The sequence below is a fragment of the Silurus aristotelis genome (assembly GCF_946808225.1).
Source record: "Silurus aristotelis genome assembly, chromosome: 9".
In the NCBI taxonomy this organism is placed as follows: domain Eukaryota; kingdom Metazoa; phylum Chordata; class Actinopteri; order Siluriformes; family Siluridae; genus Silurus; species Silurus aristotelis.
The window spans coordinates 978,593-1,001,259 of NC_139582.1; the positions used below are offsets into that span (position 1 = coordinate 978,593).

At 42.0% G+C, this 22,667-nt stretch overlaps 4 protein-coding genes across 7 annotated transcripts in view; 3 read left to right on the forward strand and 1 right to left on the reverse strand.

Annotated features, from left to right (window-relative positions):
* mtmr10 (myotubularin related protein 10) overlaps positions 1 to 3,282 on the forward strand; it is a 28,807-nt gene extending 25,525 nt beyond the window's left edge. Inside the window, exons 16-17 of one of the 2 annotated variants that reach the window (XR_014535004.1) lie at positions 224 to 2,559; positions 2,593 to 3,282. Coding sequence is in view for 1 of the 2 variants with exons in the window: in XM_083550109.1 (XP_083406235.1) it covers positions 224 to 829 (606 nt within the window). In the remaining variant the exon portion in view is untranslated. Of the gene's footprint in view, positions 1 to 223 lie in introns of both variants that reach the window. The other variant, XM_083550109.1, reaches the window with a different exon arrangement.
* mphosph10 (M-phase phosphoprotein 10 (U3 small nucleolar ribonucleoprotein)) lies at positions 1,349 to 9,585 on the reverse strand. Of its 2 annotated transcripts, XR_014535006.1 has the most exons (12): positions 9,467 to 9,585; positions 7,095 to 7,749; positions 6,829 to 7,007; positions 6,550 to 6,724; positions 5,673 to 5,814; positions 5,444 to 5,511; positions 5,170 to 5,307; positions 4,853 to 4,960; positions 4,652 to 4,759; positions 4,288 to 4,518; positions 1,751 to 3,820; positions 1,349 to 1,693 (listed from the first exon to the last, which is right to left on the reverse strand). XR_014535006.1 is itself a non-coding variant. In XM_083550115.1 (11 exons), exons 1-11 carry the CDS (start codon positions 9,538 to 9,540, stop codon positions 3,671 to 3,673), a joined length of 2,028 nt encoding a protein of 675 aa, XP_083406241.1. In that variant the 5' UTR covers positions 9,541 to 9,585; the 3' UTR covers positions 1,349 to 3,670. The 2 variants fall into 2 exon arrangements, 1 of the variants encoding a protein (XP_083406241.1); XM_083550115.1 differs by having other exon boundaries at positions 1,349 to 3,820.
* Positions 9,586 to 9,718: 133 nt separating this feature from the next.
* On the forward strand, positions 9,719 to 12,752 carry mcee (methylmalonyl CoA epimerase). The gene is made up of 3 exons (XM_083550165.1): positions 9,719 to 9,859; positions 10,692 to 11,038; positions 12,073 to 12,752. The coding sequence occupies exons 1-3, from the start codon at positions 9,832 to 9,834 to the stop codon at positions 12,223 to 12,225; spliced, it is 528 nt and encodes a 175-aa protein (XP_083406291.1). The 5' UTR covers positions 9,719 to 9,831; the 3' UTR covers positions 12,226 to 12,752.
* A 3,771-nt stretch (positions 12,753 to 16,523) lies between these two features.
* The window catches only part of apba2b (amyloid beta (A4) precursor protein-binding, family A, member 2b), a 128,312-nt gene continuing 122,168 nt past the window's right edge, over positions 16,524 to 22,667 (forward strand). For both annotated transcript variants that reach the window (XM_083550105.1, XM_083550107.1), the window contains exon 1: positions 16,524 to 16,857. The gene's annotated coding sequence lies outside the window, so the exon portion shown is untranslated. The remainder of the gene's footprint in view (positions 16,858 to 22,667) is intronic.

Genomic DNA, 22,667 nt, shown 5'->3' on the forward strand with positions numbered 1-22,667 from the left:
AGGGACCCACGGAGCATAGAGGGTTAAGGGCCTCATAATAGCATCAAAATATCAAAGTTTTGAAGAATCTCTGTGCTCGAGGGACACGTATCTGGTGATTTGTCTGTAGAACTGTGGGATGTGGATCAGATTTGGGTTCCTGTGAGAAATTGACACTAAATATGAAAACCGTGTGTGTGTATAATACTTATAAATGGTGTCATTGGGTTTTTTTTTTTTGCAGAGAAACTACAGTTCCACGCTGCGAGGTCTTCCCTCAGACCTGAAGAACGGTGGTCTGGCCGCACTCGATACCTTGCCGAGGCGTAATTCCCTGATGCCGCGACTCCGCACGGACGCCTCTCAGGCGAATGAGAAGCAGCAGAGCCCTGCGGAACACTTCCTGCAGGACTGGCTTTCTCGCCCCGCCGACCTGCAGGGTCTTCTGCTGCCCCAACTCCTGCCTTCCCATCTGCCCCTGTGGAAGCTCTACTTCCTGCGCTGGGTGCCCGAGGCTCGCATTCCCAACGGCGGCCCCATCACCACCTTCCACAAGTTCTCCGTGCTGGTGGACGAGATCGAAATCCTGCAGAACCAGCTGAGGCAGTACACCGGAGGGACGACTCCGGCACGCAGCCTCCAGGACGAACCCAGCAGAATGTACTTCAGGGCAGGATCGTCTCCGAGCGAGTCTCCAGCTCCTAATCCCGACTTCCTCAGCTCTTCGTTCCCCTTCTCCCCCATGGGCAACATGTGTCGCCGTAGCCTCCTGGGTACTCCCCTTAGCAAATTCCTCAACGGAGCCAGAATTTGGCTATCCACCGAGACGCTGGCTAACGAAAACCTCTGAAGAGGTCTCCTATGGGGCAGCAGGCGTGTTTGGAAGTCTCTAGAATGTTCTTCTTTATTCACACTGGTTATTTCGCAGCACTCCAGCCAACATCGCGATGTTAAGATGCGTGAACTGATACCACCACATCTGCCCAGAGCTTCATGTTTTATAGGAGCAGGAGATGTTCTGTTTCTTCTCCACTGCTTTGTGGGAATATGGTGTAGAATCCGGCACGTGCCGATCGTCCACGATTTATTTGCCAGTTTTTAAGTGTCTTAGGGTTTTTTTTTGTTTTTTTTTGAATGAATGCGCACATTCTTCTACAAAGGTTCCCTCTTTACTAAACTGCCAGTACTGATTGTGTTTTGATGTTTTTCTCCTGCGCTTGTTTGGAAGTTCATGATGAACGTAGGAGTGTAAAGTAAAAGCTGTGGTAGAGAAATCTGATCAAACTTTATTTTAGTATATAGTTCTATACAGTTTGGAAGAGATCTTCTGGAAAGGTCTGACTGTCTAGCTAGATTTTTACAAACACACACACACACACACACACACACACACACACACACTATATGAACAAAAGTATTTGGACACCTGCTTTTTCCCAGCCATATGTGGTAGTCATTCAAACTGTTCCCTCACAGGTGGAGACACACCTTTGTTTTTGAAGAGCATTACATTTTCCCTTCACTTGAATTTGGAGATGTTCCACCATGACAAGGCACAAAGCCAGCTCCATGAAGATATACTTTCCATAGATTGGAAGATCTCCTGCGATAGATCTTCTACATTATTGAACAATGAATTATGACGCTGACTGGCACCCATCAGCACCTGAGTTGACCAACACGTCAGAAGGAACATCTTCCCAGAAGAGTGGAACTTTATAATAAGAGCAAATAGAAGACAATATGGAATAGGAGGTTTAGAAAGAAGCACATTCCAAGCTTATGGTCAGGTGTCCACAAACCTGTGTTCATACGGTGTATCTCATACACACACACAAACACACACACACACACACACACACGGGCTGGTCCTCGTCTGTTACACAATCGCTTGAAGCGGTTCAGCAGTCGAGCGCATCGTATAGCGACAGGCACATAATGAGTCGAGTTTGTGAAGGAACTTTAGAGGTTTTATTCTTGGAAGAAAAAAACAAACAGCACTTGTTACCTCTTTTTGGTTTGTTTTCTTCTAAAAGCTTTTCTTTGACATGGGTTTCAGGGTTTGGGACGTGGTGCCGGACGATGTGTCCATAATAAACTGTTCTGATAGGATTTCATTGTCTTGTTAATTTCAGTAGGTTTTTTAGTTTTTTCTCCCAAAAACTTTGCTGTTGAATAGCAATTTTTTTTTTTTTTACAAATCATTTGGTGGCAATGTTTGTGAAACAATCGCACATTAAAATAGTGATTTTTGTTTTTCTTTTGGGACGTATTTACCCTTCCCTATTTTATGTATTTGGACTAAACTTTTTTTTATTATAACTTTTTATTGTTTAAAAATGGTACTTTTTCACCCAGTAATCCTTAATCTTAATAATAATAATATACCGAGCCTGTGAGAAGTTTAGAAACTGGGTCTATTATGGTGTTTAAGAGACAAACGCATGTTCCTTTTGTTTCTATGGAACACTTTAATCAAACAAATATATAAAAATCCTCCTTTAGCATGACGAACAGCTTTACACGCTTTCAGCACCTGGACAGTTCTCCAGATGTTCTTCACCAGTCGGTTTCTTGTTCGTCTTGTTGTACAGTGAAGTCGCTTTCATTGAGTCCAGACGGAACTGCATGGTGTTGAAAAGTGTGGAATGGGAGCCATGTTGGTTCAGGATTCCTTTCACTTTCCAGAACATTCCCTGCCTAACCCAAAACCCTTAAACTTCCACCTCCGTGTGTGTGAGTGTGGGGGAGGGGGAGGGGGGGGTCTAATCCACAGAACTTTCTTCTACTCATTCACTGTCACATTCTTGTGTTTTTTTAACTGAATTTGTTGCATGGAAGCAAAAGGAACATTCACGTTTCCCAAAAACCATAAAACACAGAGGTGATATAAATTTTTGTTGTTTTTTAGAATTTTACCACTAATGCAGTGCTCGACGCTGTTGCCGAATGACTTGATCTTAACATTTTAGGGTTTTTTTTTTTTTCTGATATTTATTCAGATTATGTAAAGAAGCTGAAGGGTTATTTATTCTAATCCTGTGCCTTTTTTCCTTTAAATCGTGGCCTTTCTCTAAATATATATATATAAGGAGTGGATGTGTAGGTTTCTCTCAGGCTGCTCTACGCTACACCGTGAGCTAAAAGGTGGTTATTTGGGCTCCTGTACATCTAAATGTCCTCAGATGAACTGCCACGGCGACGTTTCCCCCCCCGTGACCGCGCGTGTTTCGCCGCATTGCAAAAAAAAAACGACGCTTCTGATTTTCTTTGTGAATTAAAAACATTTGGTTTGACACTTCAGCTGACTGTTTTTTTTCCTCGTGTCAGACGTGGTTCTGCACGTCTGCTGTAATCGCGTGTAATATTTATGCAATTTATCTTCAATCCGAAACACGTCTTCGTGGTCAAATGAGCGTAATCTCACGTGTTCATAGATGACGGATCATCAGATAATTCGATACGTGACCCTCGTATAAGGTGATTATTAAGGGCTAGGTGTCATTTTTTTCTTCTCCTCCACGTCCTGCACAAACGTCCTGATGAGGAGAAAATCGTTGCTGAACTGATGCAATGAAGCAGAACACAACAAACGTATCACAAAACCATTTTAATATAAACACCGGATCGCGATGAGATCCGAACTCAGTTCAACTTTCCGACACTGTACACGACACACACGATTAGATCTCTATAACTTCAGCTTGTTGGCAGAAATCTCTTTCTGTTTCTTCTTTTTGGCAGCCTGATCCTTCGAGCCCTTGATCTGACTCCGGACTTGGTCCTGAAGTTGGGAGAAGAAGGCTTGAGACGAGCGCAGCGCTTTGTCCATCCCATCGTCCTGTAAGGAGCAACAACCCGAAAACATCAAAATACAAACGTTTACACTATTTATTATAAATAAAATCACATTCTAGTGTCGTTTGGGACAGTGAGCCAAAAGTATTGGGACAACTGACTTTCCCAGACATGTATCAGACGTCTCTGGATGCTGGAGCATTCAATTGTTCATGCACTTAAACTAGGAGACCAAAACCTGTTCCAGCATGACCATGTCCCTGTGCACAAAGCAGCTGCATGAAGATCTGCTTTACATGGGATGGACAGACAGACAGAGGCAGACAGACAGAGCTGGATGGATCTGCTTTATATGGGTTGGAGTGGAAGATCTCCTGCTAAAGAACTCTGACAATCAACATGAACCCTTTTACACCTGCATGGAGTTGATGATCTGCTCAGCTTTTACCTCACACACACCTCACATCAGTAACGTTGTATAAAATAAAGAAAAGAAAAGAAAACACTGACCGTGAGAACTTTGGCTTTGCCTCCTTTAGTGAGCTTCCTGAGCGTCTCTTCCACGTGGGCCTTCGACGTTTTCTTGCTCTTTCCTTCGCTCGCAGCTTCTTTAAGCTTCTTGTTCTTCTCGCGCTCCTGGATCTTCAACCGCTTCAGCTTCTTTTTCTTGCGTCGCTCCCGTTTCTTATCGGTGCTCGTTTTCTCCAAGTCTCCGAGGACGTGTCCGGCTTTGTTCTTCTCCTGAAGGATCAGAGTTACAGATGAAATGAAAAACAATCTTTCCAAAAGATTTGAATGATCTGCTCCTGAGGAACCAGGTGGACTTTTAATTTAATGAATGAGTGATCGAGAAGAAGCCGTGAAGAGCACCAACCTTGACCTCCTCAGGAGCCAGAAGCGTGGCGTCGCTGGCGCTGACTGGAGCCACTTCCTCCATGGTGATGGAGGGCAGGTTGGAGATGATCTTCACCTCAGGAATATGCTTTCATTAAAAAAACACAAAACAAAAATCAACAATGTGAACAAGAAACTTCACAAGGTCAGAGAAGGTCATTCTGCGTGCCGAGGCTCTTACAGGTTTCGGAGTGAAGTGGAAGTTTGAAAGGGCGTCCAGATTAAGAAAGAGAGAGTCCATAAAGTTCTGGATTTCTACATGAGCCGGATTTTCCTCCTCCGTCTTTTCCTGAAACCCAAAACAACGAGAATCATTTCAGCACCGAACAAGAAGAACAAGTACATCATCAGATTTAGAAGACTGATAACTGTATAATAATTTGCACCTGAAAGGTGAACTACGGCCTCCTGAGGGAGCGGAGCTATAAACTTCTCCAACAGCATTTAGGTTTGATGTGTAAATGCTCAGGTCTGTGATTTGCATGTTGAAGATCTCACCTGGTTCTGCTTGATGTACTCCTGCTCATACACTTCAGCCAGACTGAGCTTGCTCTTCTCATGGTCCAGAGTCAACCTTTTCTTATACTCGAACGCCTCCTCCTTCGGCTTCTCCTTCCTCACCACATCGTCCCAGGCCTAGCACGCGCACGCGCACACACACACACACACACGCGTGCACACACACACACACACACGGTGTAACAGAGCGATGGTGAGCCACTGAAGCACTGAGCGTTCAGGTTTATTAGAAGCAGACTGGAGCAGCACAAACCTGGTCTTTAATTCTCTGTATGATGATTTCCTCAAGCCTCAGCGTTGTTTCCTCCGTCACCGCCGGAGCTATTAATCAATTATTCATTCAATTAATCAATCAGATCAAGAAATGTTAACATCTGGTGTATTCTCTCTCTCGCTCTCTCAACTCATTCTTTCTCTCATTTTCTCTCTCTCACTCATTCTCTCACTCGCTCACTCTCTCTCTCTCTCTCTCATTCCCTCACCCGCCCTGGATGATTGATCGTAATCCACATCCTCCTCCAGCATGCTGTTCTCCGGGCGGCTCTGCGCCGTCACTTCTCCGGTCAGCTGCCACGGCTTCTCCACCAGCGCCGCTTTCTCCAGCTCACTGATCTTCTCCATCATCTGTTTTACCGTTCAACACACCCGTTTATTAACAACTCGCTCACTGATTATAATCATTTATAAACAATAAACATGTTCATGAAACGATCAGAATCACCACCAAAAACCTCAACAAGTCACTTCCTGGAGATTTGATCTTTTAATGACACCAGCAGCTGCATTTTATATATAAATAAATAAATCAATTCCAGGTGGATTTTACAGATGTGCAGGTCGGATTGCACTCGACCACAACCGATTAAATCAACCCATAGTTTATAAAATAGATACTGGATCGAAATTAAATGTAAGATCAATATCACAACATCAAAAACACACACGTGAATACGTCGTTAGCGATGCGCCTCAACCGAGCCCTGAATACTTTGTTTTTTTTTTTTTTTTTATAAAAAGACACATTTAAACAGAAACCAAAAGTTCCAGACTCCATAAATCAAAACAGTTACATGCAAAGTGAATTAATGTTTGGTTTTTTTTGACACTTTATTTAAACAGCTGTTGGCATCAGTGGTTCACCTCTAGAGGCCGCTCTCGTGCTGCATAACACAACCCGGAAAAACTATATAAAATTAAATAAAATATTTGAACTCTGACTTTGCAGAACTTGAACCTGAGAAACAACTACATGACTTTTGCTCCAAAATTTATATTTTATATCTCATTATTAACATTTATATATACGTTCTGTTTGCTTTTTCACACACACCCTGTAGAAGCTGCTTCACTTGAACGTACCTTTTCCTGCCTTTTCTCAAACGTCGACTTGGAGCCTTTCGGCGTGGTTACGTTTTTATTCTTCCCACCCAGAATCTCCTCCACATCCTCTCCTTCACTCTCACTGGGGAGGTCAAAGGTCACCTTACGTGAGGCGTTTTTGGCATGTCTGGCATCTGTGTTCTCGGTGTCTCCTCTGAACAGAGCACAAGGTCACTCACGCTTCATCTCACAAACAACAACTGCAGCATAAAACCCTCATGGAGACCAAAAAGAAAAAACACAACGATGTGCACATACTCCTGAGAATCTTCATCCTCGTCGTCATCCTGATCTTCTTCTTCCTCTTCGTCTTCTTCCTCGTGTCTCACATCCTCCTGATCTTCTTCTTCTTCTTCCTCCTCGTCGTCTTCCTCGTGTCGCACAGGATCTTCATCCATAAAATAATCTTTGTATTTTACATTTCTGGAACTTTTCATCTGTAAAAAAAAAAAAAAGACACAAAAGTTCATACACATTTGAAGAACCGTCGTGAGCTCTGCGTCTTCATGATGATCATCTCTCACCTTCCTCTTTGGTGCAGCAGGTTTATCAAACCCCAGTGTCTCGTCCTCGTCTGAGGGGAGGTCCTGAAAATAATCGATTTCCTCCTCGACAGGTTTCTTCCCTTCTCTCTTGTCCATATCATCCAAAAAAGCCTCCATGTCTGAGAGTTTAAAAAACTGATCGTCCACTTCTGAGACGGGCCTCAGTTTGGGTCTGGTGGTCTCCACCTTCTTTTTCAGCTTGGATTGTTTTTCTAATTTATCAACATCAAAATCAATATCTGAGTCCTCATCATCGAGCTCATCTTCATCCTCCTCCTCCTCCTCCTCCTCCTCATCAGATAGTCCGTTTTTTCTTTCGTCACCTTCATAATCCTCCTCCTCTTCATTCACCTCCTCCTGATCACCTTCACCATCCTCATCTTCCTCCTGTTCTGATACTTCTAAAAGTGTCAGCGTGTGGTCCGCGACCGCGCCGCTCACCTCCTTCTCAAAGTGAGCGAGTGCCGCCTCGTTCTGCAGCTCCAGCTCCTGCCAGATCTGTTCCTCGTCAAAGTTCTCCACCACCAGCTGCTCCAGCAGACTCCCCTTCCATTCTTTCAGTTCATATGATTTGTGGAAGTCATACAGGGACTTTGTGAGGGACGTGAAGTTTGCTGCCAGGTCGTCCTGCACACTGTCACGGAGTGAAAGAGACAAGAGTGAGAATCTCAGATTTATAGAGTCTGAGAGCAGAAAGAGAGAAAACGTGGAGCTCGTGGAGCTTCACCAGCTGCATGGAAATGCGTCGCATCTAAGAAACGGATAACAAACAAACACTTTTGTAGTTACACAAATTATTACACTGACAGTCGTAAAACATCTCCACCTGGATTTAACTAAGAAAACAGATCAGCGCCCCCTACTGGATTATTACTGCGTGGACGATTATGATGAACAAGTTATTTAACTGTAACTGATGCAGTGAGCAGCTTCTCATTTCTTAAACAACCATGTCAGAAGACACGTCCTGTGATTGTGGAAAAGATGTTCATCTGTTTCAGGAGGGTCAAATTATTAGTGTGTGCAAAGCAAAGAAAACATCTAAGGAGATTTGGTGAAACTACTCAAATTGAGTTAAGAAATGTCCAGTTCATTATTAAAAACCGGAAGGATCGTGAGGAACCATCATCTTCGAGGAAGAAATGAATCTCGAATGATTCGTGATTAAACGTCTGGTGAAATCAAATCGTACAAAAACATCAGTAGAACTCACGACTATGTTTAATAGTGAAAGTAGGAACATTTCCACACGCACAATGTGAAAGAAACTCGAGGGATTGGGACTGAACTGTTGTGTAGTTTTAAGAAAATCACTTATCATTGACGCTAATCGGGAAAAAAGGCTTCAGTTTGTTAGGGAGCGTAAAGATTGGACTCTGGAGCAATAGAAGGAGGTCATATGGTCTGATGAGTCCAGATTGACCCTGTTCCAGAGTGATGGTGCATCAGGGTAGGAAGAGCAGCAGATGAACTGATGCACCATCGTGCCTGGTGCCTGCTGTACGAGCCTGGGGGGGGGGGGGGGGGGGGGGGTCAGTGCTGTGATCTGGGGTTCTTCAGTGGGTCAGGTCTCGGTTCATCAACGTTACAGTGCCCAAAGATAAGGTCAGCTGACCACCTGAATATACTGAATGAGCAGGTTACTCCATCAATCAACTCCAATCATCAATACAAGATCTTAAAAATGACTGCAGCTCTGGACAGGAATAAACATGACATCACAGAATCAACGCTAAAGGAGTCAGAACATATATTAGTTTGATTTATCAAATAATAAGAGTATTTTATATTTATATATATTTATACAGTATATATTATAGTTTCATGTTTATGTGTGAACCAGTCTAATGGTGTCATTTGTTTCTAATTAATCTTTTACATATTGGCAGGAATATTATATATATATATATATATAGTTTTTTTAATTGAACATTTATGTACAGTATATAAACAGATATAAATCTATAAATAAGTATAAAATGTGTGATCTGTTGGTCAAAATAAATAGAAGAATAATAGAATATTTGTACAAAATTACAATTTCACGCTCTTTTTTAGATTCTTTGTGCATCATTAATCTTCTTCCGGAACTGTTTCTATGGGAGAAAAAACCCACGTGAAATTAAACGCGTTAATTTCGTGTTCTGGACTCGTGTGTTTGTCTGTACACAGTACATTTTATTATTAATGTATTTACTGATTTTGGTCTTTTAAAAACGCTGTTTTATCGCATTCAACCACGTTGCGTGTTTTTTTTCACGTTAAGTGTTTTAATTTGTCCCTAATAACTTCAAATGTTTACAATAATAATTATGATCATAATAAACCTCCACAATTCCGCATTTTCTTACTTTAAGAACACATCTGGCTGCGCCGTGCTGCTGTTAAAATCCTGTAAACATTTCTCCACAGTGCCGCTCGCCATGCCTGCACACGCGTGGAACCCGGAAGTGGGACGAGGTGCACGCAGCTAAAACCGTCCCGTCGGAAACGAAAAGCGAACTCGAATCGTTCCGCACCGTTTGCGACATCCAATACGCGCATTAATACAGCGTTTACACGTTTTATAAGGAAGACATCATGACATTATGGACGTGTTTGTGATTTATTAATCGACACTGTGCGGGTTGTTCCTGTTCTGCATGAAATAACACGTTGCTGCGTGTTTGTTTGTGGTAGATTTTAATAAAGTTATCAGGTTTTGAACGGGGAAAACATGGCGGCCTCCTGGCTGAAGGTTGCAGGTAAACAAACGCAATGTTTTTAATAGGAAACGATTTTTAATGAAAGTGGATTTTAAAGTAAATAAATGCGATAAAACGGCGTTTTTACCAGAACAAAATCAGTGAACATAATAATAATAATAATAATAAAGTAAACTATGTGCAGACAAGCATTTTGGTTCAATTTGGTCTTTTAAAAACGCTGTTTTATCGCATTAACGTTTTTCACGTTTTGTCCATGTGTCATATATATATATATATATGTTTAAATCTTTATAATATTCTATAAATGCAAACGTTTGGTAGTAAATGACATAAACCATGATGGAAAACAATAAAAAAGTATTTAATAGATATATTATATTTGGTATATATGTGCTGTTGCAGGTGTTTTTATGACTTTTATTTATTTTAAACTGAATCTGAACAGGATTCTGTGCTGTTTGTTTTAAGATCATGTTGTATTTGTCATGTACAGATGTCAGGGAAAGTTTGTACAATAAAATGCAAAAGTGAGGCTACAGACAAACTACAGCAAATATAAAGCAGTAAAGAGAAGAGGAAGTGTGTGTATTTAATGATAAATATGAACATTATATTTACATACAAGTGTGTGAATGTGTGTGTGTGTGTGTGTGTGTGTGTGTGTGTATATATATATATATATATATATATATATTTACATATATTGGCATGAGGTACTTTTTGTTTTATAAAAAATATGTAGTGTTTTTGGAATTATGGAATATACAGAAAAACATTGAATGTAACATCATGACGATCCTAATTGGAAAATAGAAATATATCTATACACAGCCCTGATATTCTTGCTTATATAAGCACCTTTTTGCAGTGAACTGTATCTCCAGGTGTTCTGCTCACCAGTCCCTGTCGGTAAGAGCTGTGTCTTCATCATTACCCATCAGTCAGAGCTTCTCTTCATCCTTATGGAAGTTGGGTCGACTGAACCATGTTGCGATCGCTGTACCAGACTTGGAGAAGGCGACGGCTTTTTACCGGGATGTGCTCGGTGCCCAGGTGAGCAATACCGTGCCTTTGCCTGAGCATGGGGTTTACACAGTGTTCGTGGAGCTCGGCAACACCAAGCTGGAGCTCCTGCACCCTCTGGGAGAAAAGAGCCCTATTTCAGGCTTCCTGCAGAAGAACAAAGCTGGAGGAATGCATCACATCTGTATTGAGGTGAGCTGCATGGTGATGCTGCAACATCTCGGTTTATTTACTGATTAAATAAAATATAGTAGCACAATGGGCTAATAGGTGCTTTTATTTAAAGCCACAGAAAGAAACATATAATTTATACATGTGTTAGAAAGCAGGTACAAGTTCATCCAAACCTGTGAAAAGTTCCTTTTGTTTCTGTGCAACAAACTCAGTGATGTAACACTTTCCAAATTTCCTTTGACCAAACAAAAATCTATAAATGTTCAGGTGTTACTTTATTTCCCTTGAAAAGTCGTCCCTTAAAATAAAGAACAGCTTTACACACTGAGCATCCGGACACTACGTTTCTCCAAACATTCAGCTGAAACACTGTAAAACTCACCAAAGATGTTCTTCACTAGTTGGAGGTTTTCTTGTTCATCTCAGAGCAGTTCAGTAGGATTGAGGTGCAGTATCTGGGCAGGTCGATTCCATGACAGATAAACACTCCAGACGTCTGTCTGCTCTCTAAATAACTCTTACTAAATAAGAGCTCGGACATATTCATCGCTTCGCCTCATCGTCTTGTTGTACGGTGAAGTCGCTTCCGATGAGCCGCAGTCCAGACGGAACTGCATGGTGATGAAGTCTGGAATTAGAGCCATGTTGGTTCAGGATTCCATTCAAAACCTGGATTCTTCCCTGCTCCAAAAAACAACCCCAAACCATTAATCCTCCACCTCCATGTGTGAGTGTGGGGGTGAGGGAGTCTGATCACATCTTCTCTCCGGTTCTTCAGCTTACACATGTTCTTCTGGTAGAGACACAAATGTCTCATTTGGACTCCATAAAACTTTCTTCTTCTCATTCACTGTCCAGTTCTCTCTGGGGTTTTTTGCCTTTTACAGAGTTTGTTGCATAGAAACAGAACATTTCTGCAGTGGGATCTCCTATTGGTCTGTGTGATAATGGAGACGATATTAAAGGAATAGACTGTAAAAGAGTTCAGTAAATGAGTAAATATTTGTGTTACTGTTTGTTTGATCAGATTATCTGATGCTTTGTGTTTAAAGGTGGACGATATCCATTCAGCAATAGCGGATCTGAAGGCAAAAAATATCCGACTGCTTTCTCCCGAGCCTCGGATTGGAGCTCATGGCAAACCTGTGATGTTCCTCCATCCTAAAGACTGTGACGGAGTTCTCGTGGAAATAGAACAGGCGTAATAATCCACACGAGTGATGATTCGATGTTACTAACTGTAGGTGGAATCTGACAGGGGTTTGGGGTCTGTAGTATCTGATGTACATGTGATTTTTCTTGTCTGTAAATTATCGGATAAATGAAGCCATCAGTTCACTGGTCAACTCACAAACACTAACAATCTACTGGTCATTTCTATCGGAATAATCATAAATAGCTAAAGGTAAACGACATCGTTCCCACTGTTAATCCGTCTAATCCAGAGATCCACCACCACCAGCACGTGGAGGAACGACTCGCTCCCGGGCCATGAGAACGTTCTGAGGAAAACGTCTATAGATACGACACTGTATAATTTATTGTACGTTTCATCCTTCATGAGCCACAATCCAAATTTTATCTCCACACCTACAGCAGGTTCAGCTCATTATTAATGAGACAAACATCTCTCCAGGGTTTCTGCAGTGGAGAAGAGAAAAGTGTGACAGTGTTTTAGTACCACCTTAAATTACGAAAATAAAGTCAAAAGATTTTGAGAAGAATCACAGAATGTGTGTGTGTGTGTGTGTGATGGGTGAAAAAGGGAAGTTGAAAACATGATGATTCCTCGTATCTAAAGAACAGTTTCATATGGCAGGTCACATGCTCCACACCTCAGGTGTAATGTGTGGAAATGCGTTAGATAATCAGAGAAGCCTTTAAGATTTCTTAAGAATCATGAAACTAAGTGTGCAGAACTGAGAAACAAATCATCAGACCACACAAACTAAACAACAAACAAACAAACAAACAAACAAACAAGCAAGAAACAGGCCGAAAGGGACATTTTATACACACGGGTCTTATGGGATACAGGTGGAAGCACCAGGAGCTGACAAAGAACTCGTGAACACTTTGGCGACATCTGGTGGGGAAAATGGGCAGGAAACCCTGTACCTGACCCAACCAGTGAACCTGTGACAGTTACAGGTGCTTGAGGCTCCCTGATGAATTGGAAAAAAAAGTTTCATCGAAAGTCTTAGTTTGGAGCGTATAGAGCTGCAGAGCGTTCAGAGAGCCCATGCTGAACCACCCCTGGACACCACCAGCATGCCACTGCTAGACCTTTTTACTAATCTGGGTATAACATCTGATATTTAATGTGTATTCATCGTAGTTGTTGACTGGACCTTTATACACCTGGACAGCAACGGATCGTTGCGCAAAAACCCATAACCAGTCATCGGTTTCTTTTCCTGTTGTGTCTCCAGAAAGATGCAACTCTACCTCTGCCATGTTAATCTGTATTCTATGTGACTCTCAGGACACGCCTCCGTCTCTGTAGTGCTGTGACGCGTCATATTCACGTAGCAGCAGCGGTGCTGAGAGAACGCGCTCGAGAAACAGGAGAAAGCCATCGACGTAGAAAATACTGGTCACAGATGATTGATTACTTTATTGTATTTAGTGGATTTTTTTCTGGTGGTTTTACTTTCATTTGGTGACATCATTAATATTTCTTCTTCTCACTGCAACCTGTTTCATGTCATTGCGTGATTCTTTTCATCTCCCACTGGTGTATCATTTCCTGTCTCTCACACCACAGATGTAGACTAGTTCCTGAAGATAAAAATGAGTGTGGCACTGAGAACAGACACATACCTGATCATCAACATCTTTTTTCTGCTTGTGTTTTACATGGTGGATCTTCAGCCTGGATACATTCATTAGAGAAGAACATCTGAAATGATTTTGTGTTAATATGTTAATATGAAGTTATCACCTTATACCATGGTCACACTCCAGCACTGTGGAGTTAAACTGGATGGATGGATGTATGGATGGAGATCTTTTCATCTTTTCTAATAATGAAGCTGTTGGAGTAAACTCCTGATGCTGTTTTTTGTTCTAGATTCATCTTGTGCTTCAAGCATCATATTCACCATTTGGTTCCACCAAATGCAAAACTCCTACATGGAGCTCAGTGATGTCATTAGGAAATGTGTACAAAAGCTGTCTTAACACTTTATAGAACAGGAACTGGATGTTACTATGGTTACAGGTTTTTATAAACTGCATTTATTTTAATTCAACTGACAAACACAAACTTACTGAACTCACACCTGAACTTCCAGCCAATCACAATCCACTATTCACACCTGAACTCCTTCCAGCCAATCACAATCCACTATTCACACCTGAACTCCTTCCAGCCAATCACAAACCACTATTCACACCTGAACTCCTTCCAGCCAATCACAATCCACTATTCACACCTGAACTCCTTCCAGCCAATCACAATCCACTATTTACACCTGAACTCCTTCCAGCCAATCACAATCCAGTATTCACACCTGAACTCCTTCCAGCCAATCACAATCCACTATTCACACCTGAACTCCTTCCAGCCAATCACAATCCACTATTCACACCTGAACTCCTTCCAGCCAATCACAATCCACTATTCACACCTGAACTCCTTCCAGCCAATCACAATCCAGTATTCACACCTGAACTCCTTCCAGCCAATCACAATCCACTATTTACACCTGAACTCCTTCCAGCCAATCACAATCCACTATTCACACCTGAACTCCTTCCAGCCAATCACAATCCACTATTCACACCTGAACTCCTTCCAGCCAATCACAATCCACTATTCACACCTGAACTCCTTCCAGCCAATCACAATCCACTATTTACACCTGAACTCCTTCCAGCCAATCACAATCCACTATTCACATCTGAACTCCTTCCAGCCAATCACAATCCACTATTCACACCTGAACTCCTTCCAGCCAATCACAATCCACTATTCACACTGCCCGGTAGGAAATGTTGTATAGTGCAGATTTTAGATGAGATGTTTTCAGTAATTCCCATCAGTAGTATTTGCTTCATAACCGTGTCTCATTAATGAACTCAGCACCTACAAACCCGAATTTGTGTCCCATTTTACAGCCTCACGCTTTGAGCAAGCTTATTAGAAGAGAAACCGAGAAAGCTTCCAGGTTCCAAGGTTCTCTCACAGCTTTAGGGTCCAACAATTTTTACAGCTCCAGGCTCCTGGGTTCTTTTACGGGTCCAGGGTTTTTTCCTAACACCAGGGTCAAGTGTCTCTCACAGGTGCAGGGCCTGTCTAAACTCCATGGTTCAGGGTCTCTTACAGCTCCAGGGTCCAGGATTTTTCAATAACATCAGGGTCCAGGGTCTCCTGCAGCTTCAGGGTCCAGGGTTCTTTCATAGCAACAGGGTCCAGAGTTCTCCTACAGCACCAGCATTCAGGATTATTTCCTAACGCCATGGTCGAGGGTCTCGCACATCATCATCACAACATTCAGGTACCTGGGGTCAACAGTGCAGAGTAATGGAGAGTGTGTTAGAGAAGTGAAGAAAAGAGTGCAGGCAGGGTGGAGTGGGTTGAGAAGAGTGATAGCAGGAGTGATTTGTGATAGAAGAGTATCTGTGAGAGTGAAAGGGAAAGTTTATAGGATTTTTGTGAGACCTGAGATGTTGTATGGAGTAGAGACAGTGGCATTGAGTAAAAGACAGGAGGTGGAGCTGGAGGTAGCAGAGCTGAAGATGTTGAGATGTTCGTTGGGAGTGACGACGATGGACAGGATTAGAAATGAGTTTATTAGAGGGACAGTGCATGTAGGACGTTTTGGAGACAAGGTGAGGGAGATGAGATTGAGATGGTTTGGACATGTGCAGAGGAGGGACATGGGGTATATCAGTAGGAGAATGCTGAGGATGGAGACACCAGGAAGGAGGAAAAGAGGAAGACCAAGGAGGAGGTTTATGGATGTGGTGAAGGAAGACATACATGCAGGTAGTTGGTGTGAAAGAGGCAGATGTAGAGGACAGGGGGGGATGGAGACGGATGATCCGCTGTGGCGCCCTCTAGTTGGAGAAGCCGAAAGAGGAAGAAGAAGAAGAAGAAGTGTCCTCTTCCTCATCATCATTATTTTTTATTAGAATCAAGAGTTTCATCATTCATTATCCTTATTATAATTAGTAATACCAATTACAGTATTAGCAGTCATCACTTAATTATAATAATGATGATTATTACTATTATTATTATTATGATGATGATGATGATAGATAGATAGATAGATAGATAGATAGATAGATAGATAGATAGATAGATAGATAGATAGATAGATAGATAGATGATCTATGCAGAAATGAATTGAATCTGACAAGTGAGATATTTTGTATTTCTAATTAGTTTTAGTTTTGGGGTTTGAATGTTTCAGGCCAATCAGAATAGCAGGGAGAGAGAGAGAGAGAGAGAGAGAGAGAGAGAGAGAGAGAGAGAGAGAGAGAGAGAGAGGGCGTGGTTTGTGGGGTGGGTATTTTTGGGGGCGGGGGCAGAACAGAATCACGGTCGTGCACTGGCTTAATTATTAGTTGGTGGCGCTCGTTATATACCGACATAATACATCTATATATCATCTATAATAACACGTTATAAAGAAGTAAAGCGCCGGTGCAGGCTGTATTTCTCTCTCTCTCTCTCTCTCTCTCTCTCTCTCTCTCTCTCTCTCTCAGAAGAGGAGCGGTTAAGCTCGAGACCTCCATCTCCTCCAACACCACATCATCATCATCATCATCATCATCAAGCGCAACATCAGCTGCGGACTTTCCCCTGAAGATAAGGACCTGTAAAGGTAACGCGGTGTTCTCTGTTTCTGCCTGCGAAACGGACGGTGCTATTGTAGTGTGTGTGTGTGTGTGTGTGTGTGTGTGTGTGTGTGTGTGAGAGCCTTCATGTTTGTGCATTAGCTCCATCCTGGTGATGTTCGGTGATCAGTGTGGGGTTTAAATACCATCACCGCTCCCTCTGTTCTGTTTATTACATATCCTGCGTGTGTGTGTGTGTGTGTGTGTGTGCGTGTTTCTGCGCGTGCGTGAACGTGTGTATTGAAGTCCGTTTTAAGCCAAACGTAACCAAAAAAACACACTGCGACTCAACATCAAAGTCGCCCGTTATAAAGATTTAATTATATTTATTACGCAATAAACACTTTATGACGTCAGAATCACTCTCAGTACTGTTGTATGTGTGTGTGTAGGTGTGTGTGTGTGTGTGTGTGTGTGTGTGTGTGTGTGTGTAGGTGTGTGTGTGTGTGTGTGTGTGTAGATGTGTGTGTGTGGGTGTGTGTATGTGTGTGTGTGTGTGTGTGTGTATATATGTGTGTGTGTGTATGTATGTAGGTGTGTGTGTGTGTGTGTGTGTGTGTGTGTGTGTGTGTGTGTGTGTGTGTGTGCATGCGTGCGCTGTGTTCTGTTATCCCACTGGGTGGATATGTCTCCACGATAGTAACCTGCTGTTAACTTGGCCAAGCTGCACCACACACACACACACACACACACACACACACACACACACACACACACACACACACACACACACACACACACACTCCTTCCCCAGAGCTCTCGTTAAGTCTCTCTGTGCGACTCTGATGATAAAGAACACACCCAGAGTCACATAAACGTGTCCTGACGTTATTCATGCAGGAGAAGGAGGTTTATTAATTGGGCTGTTGTGGGAGAGGAGAGGAGAGGAGAGAAGAGAAGAGAAGAGAAGAGAAGAGAAGAGAAGAGAAGAGAAGAGAAGAGAAGAGAAGAGAAGAGAAGAGAGAGAGAAGAGAAGAGGAGAGGAGAGGAGAGGAGAGAAGAGAAGGGGGAGGGCATAGAGAAAGAAAAGATAGGAGGAGAAATGAGAGAGAGAGAAAGGAAAGGAGGAGAGAGATGAGAAAAATAAAAGAAAGATAGAGAGACAAGAGGAGAGAGATAAAGGAAAGGGTAAATGAGAGATGAAAGACATTGGGAAAGAATAGAGAGAGAAGAGAAAGGAGGAGAGATAGAGAGGAGGAAGAGAATAAAAGGAGTGAGAAGAGAAAGGAAGAGATATGAGATGATAGACAGAGAGGAAGTGGCGAGAAAAGAGAGGAAACAGAGAGAGAGAGTGAGAGAGAAGGTGGAAAAGAATAAAGAAAAATAACAGGAAGAAGGAAAGAGATGGACAAAGGAATATAGAATTTAAAAAAAACAGCAGAGGAAGGAAAAGCAAAAGGAGAGGGAAAGATAAGGAAAATAGAGAAGGGAGAGAGATGGAGGAATAGATGAATGAAGAGAAAGGAGGAGAGAGAAAAAGAGAAGAGAAAGGAGGAGAGAAATGAGGGAAAGGAATAGAATTTCTTCGGTGTGGTTTTTGTCCTGGTCTGAATGCGACTACAGATTTCTCTTATCCCTGAACTCATTAATGCTGTTTTTATCACTGCTGTAAAAAAGAACTGGATTCTGGGAGAGGAAATGATGTAGGAACTCCATTTGCTTTGTTTTTTAGATCAGCTTCATGCAGTAAAAACAGAGTCTTCATTATTCTGAGCGCAAACCAAATCCACACCAGATATAGATTATTTACATTTACCGCATTTGGTATACGGTGGGGCCTTGCTCAGGGGCCCAACAGTGGCAGTTTAGTGGTGGTGGTATTGTGATTGGATTGTGATTGGCTGGAAGGAGTTCAGGTGTGAATAGTGGATTGTGATTGGCTGGAAGGAGTTCAGGTGTGAAGAGTGGATTGTGATTGGCTGGAAGGAGTTCAGGTGTGAATAGTGGATTGTGATTGGCTGAAAGTTCAGGTGTGAGTTCAGAGAGTTTGTAGTTTGTGTTTGTTAGTTGAATCTAAATGAATGTGCTGCTTAAAAAACACCTGTAACCATGGTAACATCCAGTTCCAGTTCCACCCAGAGTGAGACAGTTGTATTGTACATTTCCTAATGATCTCACTGAGCTCCATGGAGGAGTTTTTACATGCGGTGGAACTTCTATGGTGAAAACTGGGATTTTTTAAAAGGCTCAAAATGAATCTAGAACGAGAAACAGCACCAGGCGTTAACTCCAACAGCTTCATTATTAGTAGAGACGCAGCACAGACGTCCATCAGTCCCTCTCTCTGTATTTGAGGGCACTACTTTATCTGTGTGTGTGATTCGGAGCAGCAGAATTGTAGATGTGGCGAGTCGTATATAAAATGTGTAAAAAAAATACATTGTTATTTTGTTCTATTTATTCCGTTTCACTCTGAAAACATCAGTCACAGCTTAAACTCCTCAAAGCAGGAAGTGACCATGTATAAGGTGATAATCCACAGCAGGATGGGACACTATTTTAATGCTCTTTACGTTGCACCTCGGGATGTTTCTTCACCTCCACATCTACAGTAACATCACGTATAAACAGCATTAGTCATTACAGTAAAGAAACGTGTGTGCTGCAGGGAGGAGGAGCAGGTCATTGGGAAAATTGAGGTGAAAAAACAAACAAACATTAAACCGTGCAATTTCTACAGTGATTGTAGAATCGATGTGTGTGTGTTTGTGTGTGTGTGTGTGTGTGTGTGTGTGTGTTTGTGTGTGTGTGTGTGTGTGTGTGTGTGTGTGTGTGTGTGTGTGTGTGTGTGTGTGTGTGTGAGATAATGCCCTGCAATCCACTTGGCATCATCCAGTGTGTATCCAGACTCTGCAACCCAGACCCAAGACTAAATTTTTTTTTTTTGGACTGATTTTTAATTCTGAGTGTGTCGCTTTGCAGATGTGTGTGTGTGTGTGTGTGTGTGTGTGTGTGTGTGTGTGTGTGTGTGTGTGTGTGTGTGTGTGTGTGTGTGTTTCTTGCTGTAGCCCTGAGCTACAGTTTTGTACAGCACGTGTTCGTTTTGCTGCACTCACAGCTTGTTGTCCTAGTAATGTGCGTGTGTGTGTGTGTGTGTGTGTGTGTGTGTGTGTGTGTGTGTGTGTGTGTGTGTGTGTGTGTGCGCGCAGTAAATCAGAACCATGTTATTGAGGTCAAATTATTCAGCTTCTGTTGCTTGTTGAAATACATATTAAAGTGCAGTACATTAAATCAAACATTATTATGAATATTATTATGAATATTATTATTAATTGTAAACAAAATTTCTCTTTGTGCTCAAACACACTGACGTTGGTGAAGTCTAAGGGGAGACAAGAGGAGAGAGATTGAGGAAAGGAGGAATGAGAGAGTAAGAGGGAGGGTGGAGGAATATAGAGAGGACAAAGGTAGAGAAACGAGAGAAAAAAGATTTTAAAAAAAAAGAAAGAGTAAGGGGGGATTTAGAGAGAAGAGAACGGAGGAATGAGATGGAAGAGGGAATAGAGAAGGAAATGAAAGGAGGAGAAATATTGAGGTAAGAGAGAGGAGAAAGGAGGAGATCAAAGAAAGAGGGAGAGAAGGGGAAATAATAAAGAGAGAGGAGAAAGGAGCAAAGGGATGGAGGAGGGAATTGAGAAAGAAAAGAAAGGAGAAGAAACCAGATTAGAGAGAGACAAAGGAAAGGAGGAGCATGGTTATAAAAATACAGAAAGAAAAGAAAGGGAGACCTGATGAGAGAGAGAGAGAGAGAGAGAGAGAGAGAGAGAGAGAGAGAGAGAGAGAGAGAGAGAGAGAGAGAGAGAGAGAGAGAGAGAGAGAGAGAGAGAGAGAGAGAGAGAGAGAGAGAGAGAGAGAGAGAGAGAGAGAGAGAGAGAGATTCTTATGCAGCATGACATCAAAGGAAACCTAAGGCACGGATTCAGAGGAACTTTAGAGGAGCTTCAGAGGAGCCGCTAAGTTCAGGAGGTGAAACGTGGAGGGAGGCTACAGTTTGTAATCTCAGAGCGCTGTAGAAAGATGAGTCTTTAGGAAGGGAAGGGCAGTGAAGGCTGTTCAGGCGATGAACGTCGTCGTTTAATGAACGTCTGGAGAGCTGGTACTTTATTAACCTCGCTGCCAGGATCCTCTGATTCTACAGGCATTACTTCTAAACCTACTTGTGTGTGTGTGTGTGTGTGTGTGTGTGTGTGTGTGTGTTCTTGTGTCTGCTGTTTTAATATTATTAGTTGGAGCTGATGGAACACGACTCTCTGGAAGCTTTCCTGCCTGTGGTTTTGTTGTGAATTTGCCTGTGATGGTTTTAAGTTTAATCTTATGATATATGATTTAGTCCACATGCTGTCCTGCTGTTTAACCTTCGTCTCCTCGTCTCTTCATCTCCTCGTCTCCTCATCTCCTTGTCTCCTTGTCTTTTTGTCTCCTCGTCTCTTTATCTCCTCGTCTCCTCGTCTCCGTATCTCCTCGTCTCCTCATCTCCTTGTCTCCTTGTCTCCTCGTCTCCTTGTCTCTTCATCTCCTTGTCTCCTCGTCTCCGTATCTCCTCGTCTCCTCATCTCCTTGTCTCCTCGTCTCTTCGTCTCTTTATCTCCTCGTCTCCTCGTCTCCGTATCTCCTCGTCTCCTCGTCTCTTCCTCTCCTCGTCTCCTCATCTCTTCGTCTCCTCGGGACACATTTATGCGATTAACTTGTCCAAAAAAAGTTCCTTCAGATTAGTTCAATATAAATAATTGATGAAGGGACAATATTACTGTATTTATTGTGATTACTCTTTAATCTCTATTATAAATAAATGGATACAACATAATTGTTCATTACAGATTCTGAGGAACCCGTATTTTATATCCAAATACACACAGGGCTGTGAAAAAGTATTTGCCCCTTCCTGATTAAAATCTTTTGCATATTTGTCACACTTAAATAATTTAGACCATAAATTGTATTATGACCCCAAGAATCTCAAGTCAATATAAAAATGCAAATGATTATTTAATTTATTTAGGGAATAAAACTGTCCAGACCTGCCTGGCCCTATGTGAAAAAGTAATTGCCCCTAAACCTAATAACCGGTTGTGTTGTGATAACTGGCAATGAGTTTTTCACATTGAGGAAACTTTGGCCCACTTTTTTGCAGAAGTTTTTTAATTTCAGCCACACTGAAGGGTTTTAAATAAGATTTAAGTCCGGACTTCGACTAGTTCATTGAATAAGTGTGCTTGAGGTCATGACCTGATGACCGGATATATTCTCTTTCAGGATTTTCTGGTCGAGTGCAGAATTCATGATTCCATCAATTATGGCAAGAGTTCCCAGTCCAGAAGCTGGAAAGCACCCCAGAACATCACACCACCACCACCACCATGTTTGACTGTTGGCATGATGTTCTTTTTATGTGTTAGTTTAACGCAGGACGTAAGGGGACGCACACCGTCTACAAACTTCAACTTCTGTCCCATCAGTCTGCAGAATATTTACCCAAAAGTCTTAGGGATAAACACAACGTCTTTTACAAATGTGAAAGGACACTTAGTTCTTTTTGGTCAGCAGCTTTCGGATTTTTGCTCAGTCTCTTAAAAACTAATGAATCATAAACACTGACATCAATCACTTTTTCCCATAATGCCAGGCATGTCTGGACAACTCTTTTCCCTTTATTTTAATAAAATCCTCATTTAAAAAACAGCATTTTGTATTAACTCTGGTTTTCTGTGTGTAATATTAACATTTATTAGATGTTTTTAATCATTGAAGTGTGACAAATATGCAAAAAATAAAGCATCAGGAAAGTATTAGACCACCT

What these genes read in the sequence shown, in the direction of transcription:
- mphosph10 (XM_083550115.1), bottom strand. Translation starts at nt 9,540, where the DNA reads ATGGCGAGCGGCACTGTGGAGAAATGTTTACAGGATTTTAACAGCAGC. An exon ending in CAGCCAGATGTGTTCTTAAA is followed by an intron (nt 7,750 to 9,466) that starts GTAAGAAAATGC and finishes ACTCCGTGACAG; the next exon opens with TGTGCAGGACGACCTGGCAG. An exon ending in CTGCTGCACCAAAGAGGAAG is followed by an intron (nt 7,008 to 7,094) that starts GTGAGAGATGAT and finishes TTTTTTTTACAG; the next exon opens with ATGAAAAGTTCCAGAAATGT.
- mcee (XM_083550165.1), top strand. Translation starts at nt 9,832, where the DNA reads ATGGCGGCCTCCTGGCTGAAGGTTGCAG. An exon ending in CTCCTGGCTGAAGGTTGCAG is followed by an intron (nt 9,860 to 10,691) that starts GTAAACAAACGC and finishes ACCTTTTTGCAG; the next exon opens with TGAACTGTATCTCCAGGTGT. An exon ending in TGCATCACATCTGTATTGAG is followed by an intron (nt 11,039 to 12,072) that starts GTGAGCTGCATG and finishes TTGTGTTTAAAG; the next exon opens with GTGGACGATATCCATTCAGC.